General features: G+C 34.5%; 3 protein-coding genes across 4 annotated transcripts; 2 read left to right on the forward strand and 1 right to left on the reverse strand.

Annotated features, from left to right (window-relative positions):
* The first annotated feature begins 588 nt into the window (after positions 1-588).
* LOC108210041 (F-box protein CPR1-like) lies at positions 589-2,824 on the forward strand. 2 transcript variants are annotated; one of them, XR_010291009.1, is made up of 3 exons: positions 589-1,925; positions 2,239-2,317; positions 2,569-2,824. XR_010291009.1 is itself a non-coding variant. In XM_017381328.2 (3 exons), exons 1-2 carry the CDS (start codon positions 694-696, stop codon positions 2,294-2,296), a joined length of 1,272 nt encoding a protein of 423 aa, XP_017236817.1. In that variant the 5' UTR covers positions 591-693; the 3' UTR covers positions 2,297-2,317; positions 2,569-2,824. The 2 variants fall into 2 exon arrangements, 1 of the variants encoding a protein (XP_017236817.1); XM_017381328.2 differs by having other exon boundaries at positions 591-1,907.
* A 1,068-nt stretch (positions 2,825-3,892) lies between these two features.
* LOC108211912 (protein LSD1-like) lies at positions 3,893-8,302 on the forward strand. The gene is made up of 7 exons (XM_017383634.2): positions 3,893-4,132; positions 5,400-5,513; positions 6,123-6,233; positions 6,648-6,763; positions 7,509-7,589; positions 7,665-7,718; positions 7,833-8,302. The coding sequence occupies exons 2-7, from the start codon at positions 5,402-5,404 to the stop codon at positions 7,863-7,865; spliced, it is 507 nt and encodes a 168-aa protein (XP_017239123.1). The 5' UTR covers positions 3,893-4,132; positions 5,400-5,401; the 3' UTR covers positions 7,866-8,302.
* A 281-nt stretch (positions 8,303-8,583) lies between these two features.
* On the reverse strand, positions 8,584-12,981 carry LOC108212801 (uncharacterized). The gene is made up of 10 exons (XM_017384516.2): positions 12,850-12,981; positions 12,313-12,554; positions 12,152-12,218; positions 11,684-11,712; positions 11,396-11,604; positions 10,965-11,083; positions 10,446-10,544; positions 10,293-10,368; positions 9,321-9,474; positions 8,584-8,907 (listed from the first exon to the last, which is right to left on the reverse strand). Exons 2-10 carry the CDS (start codon positions 12,511-12,513, stop codon positions 8,755-8,757), a joined length of 1,107 nt encoding a protein of 368 aa, XP_017240005.1. The 5' UTR covers positions 12,514-12,554; positions 12,850-12,981; the 3' UTR covers positions 8,584-8,754.
* Positions 12,982-14,368: the final 1,387 nt, after the last annotated feature.

A 14,368-nucleotide genomic window follows, 5' to 3' on the forward strand; every position in this document is an offset into this window, starting at 1 on the left:
TATTTTTGCAATTTAGAAACTTAGAGGGGTGTATTGGATTGGGATTTTAAAGCATTTTTTTGCATTCATGAAATCCGAGGGTATTCGATTGGGATTGTTTGAAATCCATTAAAATCTTGAGGTATTCAATTGGGATTTTAAATTATGCTACAAAATCTGGTGGTATTCAATTGGGATTTTAAATTATGCTTTAAAATCTGATGGTATTCAATTGGGATTGTTTAAAATCCATTAAAATCTGATGATATTCAAATGCTGATGGATTTTTTTGCATTTCATAAAATGATGGATTTTGTGGCATTCTTCAGTGTATTTTAAGTTTTTTGAAATCCCATCAAAATAAATGAGATTTTGAAGCATTGTAATTAAATCCTATCAACTCTGTGACATTTTATGAAGAATCCGCACAAAATCAAAATCCCATACAATCCATTAAAATCCATGGACTAAAAACAATCCATTAAAATCCCAATCGAATACACCCCTGTTAGTTAAATAAATATGCAATTAATCTAAGAAGATAGTATTTTTGCAAATAAAATCCTAAAGAATAGTATATTTGATAAATTCCCTTATTTAAATTAGGGAAGAAATGAGGGGTGCATGGAGAGTGCTAAAGTGACTAGATTTACAGTACTTGAACTTCTTCCGTACGCCAGTGATAGACCCGTTTACTAACCCGAATTTGCCACCATGTCCACCGGAGTTCTCCCCGTCGATTTACTCGAGGAGATCTTCAGCAAGCTTCCAGTGAAGTCCCTAATCTCCCTCACCATCATCTGCAAATCCTGGCTCGCACTAATCTCATCACAATCTTTTGCAAAAACCCATCTTTTCAAGTACCCTCTTGACCCCTCTTCTCATTTGCTTCTTCTCCACCGCCCCTGTCGCGAAACAATCACCATTTCCGAGCTCAATTTCTCGGGATTGCCAAGAATTGTGGAAACCCCAATTCCAGAATCTGAACCCCCGCCGATTCAAGCCCCGTCGACTCCGGTGGTCTCGATCTGTTGTGCGAGAAATGTTCAAGTTCGTCAAGAAGTTAGGAGCTGTTTGTTGAGATTGGTGGGCTCGATTAATGGGTTGGTGTGTTTTTCTACGCCTACTCTTAGGCCTACTAATGTTGTGATTTGGAACCCTGCTACTCGGAGATTTAGGGATGTGGCGGTGTCGCATTTGAATTATAGTAACCCTTTGAGGATTTATGTGGCTTTTGGGTATGATGGTGTTGGTGATGATTATAAGGTGGTCTGTGTTTATCGGTTTCGGGTTAGGAATAATCCGGAGATGTCGTTTAGGTTTAGGATGTTTTCGTGTAGGGATGGTTGTTGGAAGGATGTAGAGCCGGGGTTCGGGTTTAGTTTGGGGTTTATAGTGGGGTGTGTGATCGTAAAGGGGAATCCTTTTTGGATGGGGTTTTACAAGGATAAAGAGATTTGGCTGACGCTTGATGTTCAAACTGAGGTGATCCGGATGTTTTCTGGGCCGAAGTATGTAAGGGGTGCATCTACTTCGATCTCAATTATGGCTTTAGGTGATAATGCTGCTCAGATTGTGTATTCACCCGGAATTGAATCAAGTCATATGATTCATGTGTATTGTTTGGAAGAAAGTAGTGGTACGTGGAATTTGATGTACGCCATAGAGTCGATTGGGTTACAGAGGCCTGTACACATGGAATGCTATAAGAATGGCAAGGTTGTTACAAAGGATAGGAACGGCAAGTTGTTCACGTATGACTTGATAAGTAAAGAAATTAAGGATCTTGGGGTTGGAGAAGGCATGGAGGATCATTACATCGCCATTAATTACATCGAAAGTCTTGTTTCCATCGAAAGTATGGAGAAAGTAAGAGAAGAAGCTGCTGAAGAAGCAGGGCAGGAGACTGGACTTGCTTCAAATGATAGGTATCCCGACTTCTCTTAGTATGTGACTCCTAACTTCTCTGATGCATTTGTTTAATTTACTAACACCATAAAATGTCTCCTTTATAACTCAATAATTAACCTGTTGGAATTTAAAATGAAATTGAGTGGCTTAACGTTTAATTTATTTCTTTTATTTTTCTCTACAATTTGCATATCTTGTGTATACAATTGCTCTTTGGTTGCTTTAAAGTTTGTGGTAAAACTTTTATTTTATGTTGTAACAAGAATGTGAATTGCATACTTTGTGTGTATAAGAAGAATGTTGTGTTCTTGTCATGTGATGTTGATGCTTCAAAATTGTTTCTCAAAGGGATGCTTCGGATGCTATGATGTCAGTAAGGATAGATGAATCTCTTAAAGATGTATGAGAATCAAGGTTACTGTTGCGGGTAAGTATTTTGGAACTTCTGCAGTGTGATTTATTCTCATTGATCACTAGTCTGTATGATAGTTCTGGCCTCTGGGGGACTAGGTTCGTGTTAATAGTTGACTCTGGCATAAGTTTGTATCAAGTATAATCGAGGCCTGATTTTTTTTTAGTCATGGAACAAGTCACTATATCTATTAACCATTTATTTTGCACTTATACAGTTATTTTTTAATTATGCATTTAAGCTAATGCTGGAGCTTGGCCTTGCAGGTTGTTGGCTTTCAATTGAACTGAAGAAGTATACAAGCATGGAGGGACTGAAATGCTGTTTCATGTACAATAGACTATTGTTGTATAATCTTGAAAAAATTGTATTATGTATTACTAGCTGTTTTCTGTATCAGAGACCTCAGCAAGTCTGTTGTGTTTCTATTTTTTTTGACTTTAAAATACAAATTGTGTTGTCTGATACTATCTGAGCTTGATCTTGATTTATGTTTACTTGGTTCTGGTTGGGTTCGAAACAGATATATGGTCATTTTTTATCTTGCCTTTGTATGCATAATACTGGAATGTGGTGCCTTTTCTGGTTTATACTTTGTACATGAACCAATACCAATTCTCTGAAATATATTAAGTTGGATCATGGTTGCAGAAATCAGGAAGTGGAATTAATCGGTTGATTTATCGATTCGGGATTTATCGGAGATTTTTTTGATAAGTCGGAAATTTTTAGTCAAATAGGAGTGTATTCGGTAAATCACTAAAAAAAGTTTAATGTTTGATCAATATTAATCAGAGATTTAAATAAATTGAATATCTTTAAACACCGGGCTGGATTTATATTGTTTTTTCTCATTAGCTTGTGATTCGATGCAGTTGGTTGGTTGATACTTTCAATTTAGACACCAAAACTTGGATTAGCTTCGATGCAGTTGGTTGGTTGATACTTTTAATTTAGACACCAAAACTTGGATTAGCTTTTACTTGCTCTGGTGGTGGTTCGGTTGATACTTTCAATTTAGACACCAAAATTTGGAGTAGCTTTTGCTTGCTCTGGTGGTTGTTCGGAGGAGAATAATATGAGAATATGATACTATGAAAATATAAAAACAGAACAGAGATCGTAAAGCATCTATGAAGCATCTAGTTTTTGTTATCCACATGTAAACAAGTTGAACAAAGTGATGGTCACATAAGATTAGATACAGAGATAAACTGACTTAGTATGTTACTTTTCTTTTAACAAATTTTGACCATAGGATTTTTAGATGTGTTCAACTTGAAATTAAACAAAAAAAAAGGAAAAAACTTAGCTGACCTTTTTGTTTACAATATTGAGACATTATCATAGGACAAAATATCATAGAGGTAATCAGAATTAATCGGTTGATGTACTACTTGTTCAGAATTTGTCGGGAATTTATTAAAAAAATAGATAAATAGAGAATTTTTAATCAAATCAGAATGTAATTAATAAATTAACTAAATATAAAAATTAATTAAAAAAAATTCAATAAATCAAAATTTTAGTAACATAATCCTCATCACCGTTGTCTTGTTTTTATAAAATGACAATGACATTTTCTGTATTATATGTAAAATGCTAGGATAAGTATTTTATTTAGAGAAGGGAGGGAGAAGAACAACAGTGAAAGAGATAGGAAAATTGTGGCAAAGATTATTACTATTACATGTTCTTCTTGGGAAACTTCTTTACACTTCTCCCAATGCAATAAAACAAGAGTGGTTTCCCATTTTCTTGGAGAAGAACAACATAATCTTGTATCCCCAGCTTTATCAAATCCTTGGTTTTCTCACAAATTTCTTCTAGGTAAGCAATTATTATTTGTTCACCATAAAGTTTCAATCTTTGTTGAATAAATCTGTGTTGAATTAAAGATTTTATATGGGTTTTGTGTACTTGTGATTCTTGGTGGTGTTTTCTGATTCTTGCTGTTGTTTTGTGATTCTTGATAAGTTGGTCTGTGCTTTTATTTGATGTGTTGTTTGAATGATGTATTATTTGATAGTTTAGTATTTTACTAGATGATAAGGCTTGACTGTGCCTTGAGAATGCTTGTGTCTAAGAATTTATGTATATATTTATTACCGTGTACTTTTGATCTTTGTGTGGTATATCTCGATCGAATGGGTATAATGTGTATAATCATCAGGTGGCATTATTAAAGAGTATTAGGTGTTAGTGAACCATCCAGATAAATGATGAAGGATGAGAAAAGCACAATGCAAGACTTCTGTGCTTAGGCCCTGACATAGAACTGGTTTTTGGTAGATTATATATTTCTCAGGCCATTTAGAGAATTGTTTTTTGAACTCGTAGGCAAGTTCGTGAAGCAAACAGCAGTTAAAACATCAACACCGTCTTGCTGATGTACAAGTCATTATTAAAGTTTTCAGGTCGAGTATTTTTGAAGTTGGAAATGCGGGAAAACAAATGGTAGTACAATATATATATGCACCAGATTATGTTGGAATTACAGCCTTTTTATGGTATTTAAAATCAGGAGAGCTCACAATGAAGTCTTTTACAGACTAATACTGCTGATAAAGTAAACTTGACCTATGAGTTGTCTTAGGTTGGTCTGCTCTTCATCATGTAGTCTCCACTCTGAAAATCCTTTAAAAAATGAGGGTACTCTGTGACTGTTAAAACTTTACAAGCACTGCTCAGACAATGCACAGGTATTGGTGCGTGATGACATGACCATTTGGAGTATGTGCACACACAGTAGCTGTCAAATTGTAAATGTATATACTGAATGGTGAATACCTGCATAATGTTTAGACACATAACATAATTAAAAAAAACTATGACTCTTACCAAATTGTATATGTACGTAAAACTTATGTTATTGATTATAAATATATATTAGTACAATAAACTAATATCCTAATACTATACTTGACCATTATTGTCCTTAAGGTCCCAGATGTGTGTAATATATTGAACTGAGGTGCTGTTTTCTGGCTTTCTGCAACTTTTTTATTGTTGCATCTTTGTTTTCCTATCGAAACATATATTAAAATCTGGTATAGTTAAACTTATATCCTTAAGGAATATTCTATGGTCATTGCAGCTATGCAGAGTCAACTAGTGTGCAGGGGATGTAGGACGATGCTTCTGTACCCACAAGGAGCAGCAAATGTTTGTTGTGCAGTGTGCAGCGTAGTTACTACCGTACCTCCTCCAGGTATCCCCTATACTGTATTTCCTGACTATAATATTAATTATCATAAGTTTACTGCCTCTGGCCTCTGAAACATATGTTTATAAATCTCTTCGTATTGATATAATGAAGGAAAAACCTGTACTTGACTCGGAATTCGGAAATATATGTTAGGAGCCCGTTTCTGTTCTGTATAGATACGCGTTAACACACTCAAAATACAGGAAGGGTGCTAAAGAGTAGGAATTGCAATGTTTGGGTTTAATATAAAGCTAATTACAGAGGCATACACAATTATAATGTAGCATACTAACTGAAGGATGCCCTTAGTGGCAAGGCATCCTCCCATCTCAGGGGATGTAAAGGGTTCAAATCATTTATATGGGTGTGTGAGTCTAACTTATCAAAATTGATAGTGGTGTAGCACTACTACAAGTACAAGGTAAGTTGATAATCTTTCTCGAGTCTTGAGTCTGTTGATGAGCACTTAGAAATTTAACGTGTTCTCCCCTTGTATAAGTTGTGCACGCAATGTGTATACATATTGCATACTACATTACTACTCATATATGCAACAAATTGAATATTCAATTTTACTGAACTACCTGTATTGTATAATTGTAAAACCTGAAGGAATGGATATGTCCCAACTAATATGTGGAGGTTGCCGTACATTGCTGATGTATACTCGTGGAGCTTCAAGTGTGAGATGCTCGTGCTGTCACACCGTGAGCCTTGTGCCAGGTAAAGAAAAATTTAGTCTAGTTTGCAAGAGTTATAGGAGTATAATTTAAGTACCATAATTAGAAGACGAGGCTCTATTGAGCATGATTAAAAGACAAGAGTCTGTTCAGCAGAAGATATAAATGTTTACACTTGCACCAATAGCACTTCTGATACTGGATATGTGTGATCTCTATTAATAATAGTGTGTGTGGGAGGCAGGGAAATTATGTCTTATCTTATTATTCAAAGAAAAATTCTTGTCTTTTTCTTTGGAGTTACACTATCGGCTGTTCCTGAAATTCTAAAACACTGTTCCTTTATTCACTTTCTGTTCTGCTCATACTCGATATATGTTTGTGTTCATTTATTCATATTTATTGTACTAACTAATTGCTTTGGTTTTATATGTGCTGTCAATTTGTCAATAAACAGCACCAAACCACCAAGTTGCTCACATCAACTGTGGCAATTGCACCACAACACTTATGTATCCCTATGGATCTCAATCTGTCAGATGTGCCATTTGTCAATACGTAACCAACATAAATGTAAGTACAGTTTTATTTGTAGTTTCCCGCCTCTTAGAGTAGTCCTTCTCCCTTCTTGATTAGATGACAGTCTTATGAAAGAATTCATTGATACATAATGCGGCTGCCTTTAATATGTTGATACGCCAGTCCCTTTAACTGTTGCTCTCCTGTCATATTTTTAGTTTATAGGCGGTGCTTTGTCATACTGTATGAACGAGAAAGAATCTCTGATGCTTTTAAGTTGCAGACAGAATTCTATAGCAAAAGAGCTTATACTCTAGCAGTATCGCCCTCACTTTAGGAGGTTGTAGGCTCACGCCCTGTAGAAGGCAAAATGGGTGTCTGAGTGTGTTTGATTAGAAAAGATCAAACACATATGCAAATCTAAAAAGAAGAAGAGTGCTGTATCACCTTACGGCAGACATTCTTGCAACCCTTATGTGGCTGATGATGACGGTTCTAATGCTTATATAGATTGCATGGACAACTAGTAGTCTGTGCCTAAGTATGAATCTATGATCCTTCATGCATATAGGGATTTACAAACAACTGGTAGTTACCGGTGATTAATTTTATTAAATTGGACGGAAGATGTATGAAATGCTTCCTACCTTCCTCCTTGGTGGAACTAATTCATCAGTCTGAGCGATTAGCTAAACATACCAGCTTTTTTCTTTAGCTACTTTATCGCAATTAGATACTAAAAACTATCATCTGTTCTGAATTCCTTTGTCACTTATTATGTTTTATGTTTTAATCTCAGATGGGTAATACAAATATCCCTGTTCCTGCAAGCAGACCCGATGGAACAGCTTCATCTGGAACAACAACTGCTACTTCAACAGTGAGTTCTAGTCTGGCTTGTTTTGTTTACTACTATCTTCAAAAATACCCTTATTAATAGTTGGTTTTTTCACAGACTCAAACAGTTATTGTCCAGAATCCTATGTCCGTTGATGAAAGTGGAAAAACAGTAATTTCCTTTTCCCCCTCACCTTATTATTTTCTCCTTTCTAATTTTCCTTAACTATCTGTTACTACTATTTATGTGAAAGCAAGCAGATTGACACGGTTAACAATGTTACAGGTGAACAACGTTGTTGTTGGTGTTACAACTTGAGAAAACTGATTTGATTGTAACAACCGAGCTTCAAGACTCTTCAAATCTGTATCTGTTGGTCAGTGACTACTTGTGTTTTCAAATGTGACATGCATAATAGGACGGTAACATATCCTGCCATTTTTCAGGACGGGAAAATTTTCTTTTTGGATGTAAAATGATGTAAAAACGACTTAGAACTATAGAGGATGGTGATGGCTAGTAATTAGTTGTGTGAAAATCTTTTGTTTTTATCGGCAATCAAGCCAGTTGCCTGGAATATATATGCAAGTGCAGAGAAAGAGGGGCTAATGTGCACCTGTCTTTGTTAAATAAAATTTAGTTTATTCATTGTTGTTGTAGATTGTTGTCTGATGTATGTTCTGTCAGCTACTGACTTCCTTGATTTTATGGGAAGAATAACTTCTCTTGATATATATAAATGAATTTTCATTCTATTTGTGTAGGTTTCTTCGATTCTATCTGTGATGCTTCCAATTCAAATTTTTGTTTTTGAACAAAAAGATACATTAGTGATAATAATTCCATTTATTTCTCTGTTTAATTTTGAGCAACGCCTTAATTCAGTTCACTTGAATCTTCCTTGATGAAGCCATAAATGCGTTAAATTGTTGTGGTCTCAGCACAACAAACTTATGCAGAAGGATCAAATAAAAGATGAAATTCTAGAAATTTATGACAGTTGGTTAATAATATCTACAAGGTAAATCACAGAAGATGAATCTAATTGTACAATTTTGTATGAATAAATGTGTTAGAAAACTGTGTTCAATGTGATATGATGACAAGGTGTATGCTTATGTACATTTGCGGTCTGATACTCGTTCAGCACAAAAGCATAGAGTACATACTATCAAGAACATTTCAATCGCATCTATACACCTTGAGATCATCTGGAAGTCTCCTGAGATAGCTGCTGTGCATCTAGGAACAACTCGCATGAGGTTTTCCAGAGTTCTTTTGCAAAGTCTTTGTCATAAGAAAGTTCAGAGGATTTAAGAGTTCTGCCACTCCCACCAAAGAAGTAAGATCCAGATGCTTCCTGAAATTATAAGCAAAATAGAGTTTAGATGTGTGCCAGTGAATCACTGTGCCAATCTACACAGTTTGAAATAGATGAAACTTGCTAAATATTAGTTGTTCACTCATAGGAATACAATAGCAAGGACAAATTAGGAATTGACGACTTCGCTATTGATAATCTAACTGCTCTTTGGACTGAAAGAAAACATTACATAACACTTCATCATGCTAATGCCATATCAGATTATTGACTTTATTATGTGAATAACATTGTAAGACTTCGACACCAAGTACGTCTTGTTAATACTCATGTGATATCATGCAACAAAAGTATAAAAAGATTTTAGAGGCCAGGAGGAAATATGGGGAAGATAGAAACATTAAACTACAAGACATATATAAAACAAATCACTAATTTGAGACAGAACTTACAGGAGGGGAAAGGGCTGCATCAACAATGGAGGTTACCCCAACTTCAGGTGGCTGCAACAGGCCCAGAACTCTCAGGACCAAAAATGCAGACTCTGAGAGACATGAAGGAATTTCTCGCATAATGTTGGTTTTCACTACTCCAGGATCTACGGCACTAGGGCAAAAAAAGGCATATTGATTGTAAACTCGACTTTTCCACAACAAGATATGAATTTTTAGAATACAAGTTATTTAGAACAAACACCAAAAAAGAGCAAATAGCAACAGGTGCATAAGGTTTCAATTTGTAGATAGGCAGATACTACTTTTAATAGAAAATAAGATAATTCATATCTATAAATTCATCAATCTATAAGCTGCACTAATTTGGACCCATAAAGAATTAGAGAGACAATATAATGGCACAAAACAGGAGAACATAGTGAATATTTTTATTTTTCTACAGTTAATAGTGAGAATCAAGCTATATGACTTGTTTAAATTTGGATTAGCTTGAGATTGACAAAACAGTTATACCTTTTTACAAACTCAACTCTGGCTATTAAACACTAAATATGAGGTCAAGCTAAACCAGAGCTTGTCTAACAAACGCTCATATTGAGTCTCCTACAACCAACTAACCATAGTTATATTCTTAAATCGTGTTATAGATTTTGACATATTAGCGCTGCCTTGTCCTCTTCAAAATTGTGTATCGATCAGTATTTAGAGTTTTGTCTCTTTCCACCCCAAAGCCCCATATTCTTTATATAATAAACTCACTTAATTTTGTCCCAGTATTGTATCCTGGTTTCAAGGTTTTATGTGTATGCAATATGAATTATACAACAAAGGAAACTGAAATATAGTTCCATTCTATATTAAAGATGTGACAAACATTGTGCATATGGTCGACTCTTTGCAATATTAAAAGCAGAACTTAGTAGTTCAAAACCCAACACAATTAATATGAACCAAGAGCGTGATACATACACTACAGATATCTGATGTGGCTTTTGCAAGATATCAAACTGTCGGTGAAGCTCGTAAGTGAATAGTAGTAAGCATACTGCAATTAGATTTTGGCATGCATTAGAATATTTTGAGAAGTTCATCAATTAATATCCACGTGTAAATGTATCTTACATTTTGAATACTCGTATATATGAGCATAAGGATAGCATTTCAATTTTGAAAAGGACATCCCAGATACAGTTTCCTTGTCAACGCGAATGCCAGATAGTGCTGAAAGATGATAGAAAGTTAATATCGTGAGTCGGATGTTTTTTGTCAAAACCTTCCACGGTCCGCACAACTATGACCATGAACACAGTACAGTGCGGAATCAATATGACTGAAGATAAACAGAATTCTTATCATATGAAAAATTATATCATCATGTAAGAATAATTGAAGTGATCTAGTTTAAACCACGCAAAACTCAAAAATGGGCCTAACATCTGAGATGCCAACATATTGTTGGCACTGATACATGTGCTCTAGGAATTATATATATTCACTTTGACCCATGTCCAGGGAAAATAGACATAATTAATTAGGAAATGAGTGTGGAGTGTGGAAAAACAGGCTGACCAGAGATTATATTCTTTTGGGAATATATATTGGAGGCAGATATATACAAGCTTATAGGTATAAAGATTTTACCATTCCAATGTGTAAATGATGAAACATTAACAATCCGAGCAGGGGTAGGACTTTTTTCCAATAGCGGCTGTAGAACCTTTGTTAGAGCAAATGCGCCAATATAATTAGTTCCCATCATCCTAACAACATAGGGATCTTTGTGAGCAAGCAATATCATTTTATTAGGATGCAAATCAGTGATGTAACACTAAGCAGAAAAACAATATATGGAAGATAAAAGAACAAGAAAAAATAAATTGTGTAAACTAGCAAATTATAGCTTATAACTCTTTAATACAGGATAATAATGAGATAGCTAGCGTTAGATCTAAGTGAATACTCTACCCTCGACTATTCCCAAGTAATGAAATGACATAAATACAAATTTGTAAGTATTTTAGATATGGTTCCAACGCATCTGCATTGGAACTATTAAGAGTGAAAGAAATTACTGATCATAGCCCTCAGGAGTGCATCTATATGACGTTGCAAGTATTCCAGCATTATTAATTAAGATCTGTATAGAACAATGTAAATCTGAATCCAGAAGCCACTGCTGAAGGTTGGCTTCAAACTTTAAAATTGACCCAAATGATGATAAGTCTAGATGAAATGCTTTGAGATCCGCAGCTTTATTTTGCAATCTGATCTCAGAAATAGTCTGTAAAATTAACAAGAAATCAAGATCAACATAAATAAGGGGTCACAAATAATGGATTGACGACATTCAAGCAATGCACCTTCGATAGCAGATGAGATGATCTTCCAACTGCAATGAATCAAAAAAATTCATTATCATTAAACTAGTTTTGCGTCCACTCTTCTTCTGTTTTTGTCTAGTCGATTTTTCCCAAAGATAACATGTTATTCTGGCATAATACTAGAGAGGTATTCTTTTTTCTTTTCAAATCAGAACAGAAATCATGAATAAGCAATAGTCTTTCATTGTCAAACACACAGTGCGATATGGAATTTCATTCAATACAAGGATTACAACTTTTCTGAAACGACATTAAGTTTTGACAGATGACATCAATGCACCTCAAGCTACCTCAAATTGCCAAAAGATAATAGACTCCAAGATGTTAAATACGCAGGTAAAAAAATTTGAAAGAACAGTTCCAGTTCTTTCCTGGCAGGATCAGATATTATCTAGGATTTTTCACAAATTACGATCAGATGATCACGAAAATAGAGTTAGAACATACCAAGAACAACATAGAATCCATTCCTTGCCAGATCAGCTGCTGCTGCAGCACCGAGACCAGACGTTGCCTGCCAATGCCATTAATAAAAATCAAGAACCTACATCTACCAAGACTACAGTCATGACTGCAATAACAGAAGCTAAAGTAACGTGTTCATTTACGCCTGTGATCACGCAGACAGGCTTTCTAGCACCACTGTGTTTCCAACAACGACCATACGATTTGTTCCCTCGAGTCAAAAACCTCTGACCAAGCAATCGAGCATACGCCAAAAGAAGAGACAATGTCCAACAAACTCCCATCCTCCAAAATTCCATTGACCACACAAAATGCCAGACCTCTACAAAATCTTTAACTGCCATCTCAACTTCTAAAAGACAGTCAAGCTTCAAACTTTCTTACCCTACAATCCAAGATTTCTAATAGTCATTACAAATATACATTCAAAACTTATAATTAAGAACTAACTAGATAAATACATTGTCTCTGTATATACTTAATTCTAGCACATGGGTTCATGCAATTCTTACAAATGTGAAGTTTTAGACCAGTTGGAAGTGTGGTAATGAAAATTCATGCAGTTTACGATGATTATATCTGTTGTTGATTAGTTGGAGTTATATTAAAGTTAGTTGAGGCAATTTCTCATACACGTCGTGTGCACTAGAACAAATAAAAAAAGTTGCGAAATTAGGTACCTGCTTTAAACGGAGGCTCTGCTTTCTTTTGCTCAAAATCGACCTGTCACAGGCTTACGAAGGTTTCCGGGTCGGGTTAATTATATATTTTATTATATACGTTTAAAATTTAAAATATATGCAAAATTATTTTCTTAAATCTATAATATAGGTATAAACATTACAATTTTGGCTATTTTTAAAGAGGTGTATTGGATTGAGATTTCAAAGCATTTTTTTTGCATTCATGAAATCCGACTGTATTCGATTGGGATTGTTTGAAATTCATTATTAAAATCTTAAGATATTCAATTGGGATTTTAAATTATGCTACAAAATCTGGTATTATTCAATTGGGATTGTTTAAAATCCATTAAAATTTGATGGTATTCCAATGCTGATGGATTTTTTTTGGATTTCACAAAATGATGAATTTTGTGGCATTTTTCAGTGTATTTTAAGTTTTTTGAAATTCCACTGAAATCAATGTGATTTTGAAGCATTGTGCTTAAATCCTACTCCCTCCGTCCCCCTGAGTTGTATACATTGGGATGGGGACGCGGCGCGGACTTTAATGCTCCTGTAGAGTGTAGTTGTGTAATTTATTTTTGAAATTTTCTTTTTTTTTGAATTAAAGTTTGGATGTTCTATTTTTATTCAGAAAAAGAAAATCTCAAAAATAAGCTACGGAACTATATTTAATAAGAGCATTGAAATGCGTGTCGAGCAGTTGAAAAGAAACGTATACAATTAAATGGGACAGAGGGAGTATCAACTTACGACATTTTATCAAGAATCTGCACAAAATCAAAATCACATACAATCCATTAAAATACATATATTAAAAACAATCCATTAAAATCCCAATCGAATACACCCCGTTAGTCTCGTTTGTCATGTAGATTTTTGAATGTCAAAAGTGTACTAGCTCCGCCTCGCTCATTTTTATATGTTTATCTTCACTACTTGGCACTTATTTTACTATTCTTATAAAATATAATTTGATAATATATTTTAAAATTTTCTTTTGTAGAATAAAATTTATGAAAATAAGTTAATAAAACTATACCTCACTGAAATATTAAAATACGTGTCGCGAATCTATCTCCGATATATACAACTACACAACTGAGGGATGAATAGAGTAACAACAAATAACAACTACTCAAAAGCATATTAGGATTATTAGTTACTAACCGATATTATTATTTTGAAATTTTTTTTTTAATTAAATATATAAATTTTATTTTGAAAAACTGATTTAATAGAATATAAAATTATATTTTACAAGAACCTCCGTGGAGCTGGTTAAACAGGCTATGGAGCCGGTTTTCTTCTTCTCGTCGGTAAAGGAAACAGCAAATCGAACAAGCCTCACAAAAGTCCTACATCCCACAGAATTACCTCACCCCCACAACTAGTAAAAAATCCAATACACTAATGATCACACAGACAAACGCAGTAACTTTTTATAAAATTCCCCAACACAATAAATTACTGTTATCATCATATAAAAATAACAGACACTACACGTACATGC

Source organism: Daucus carota, chromosome 1 (genome assembly GCF_001625215.2).
Source record: "Daucus carota subsp. sativus chromosome 1, DH1 v3.0, whole genome shotgun sequence".
NCBI lineage: Eukaryota > Viridiplantae > Streptophyta > Magnoliopsida > Apiales > Apiaceae > Daucus > Daucus carota.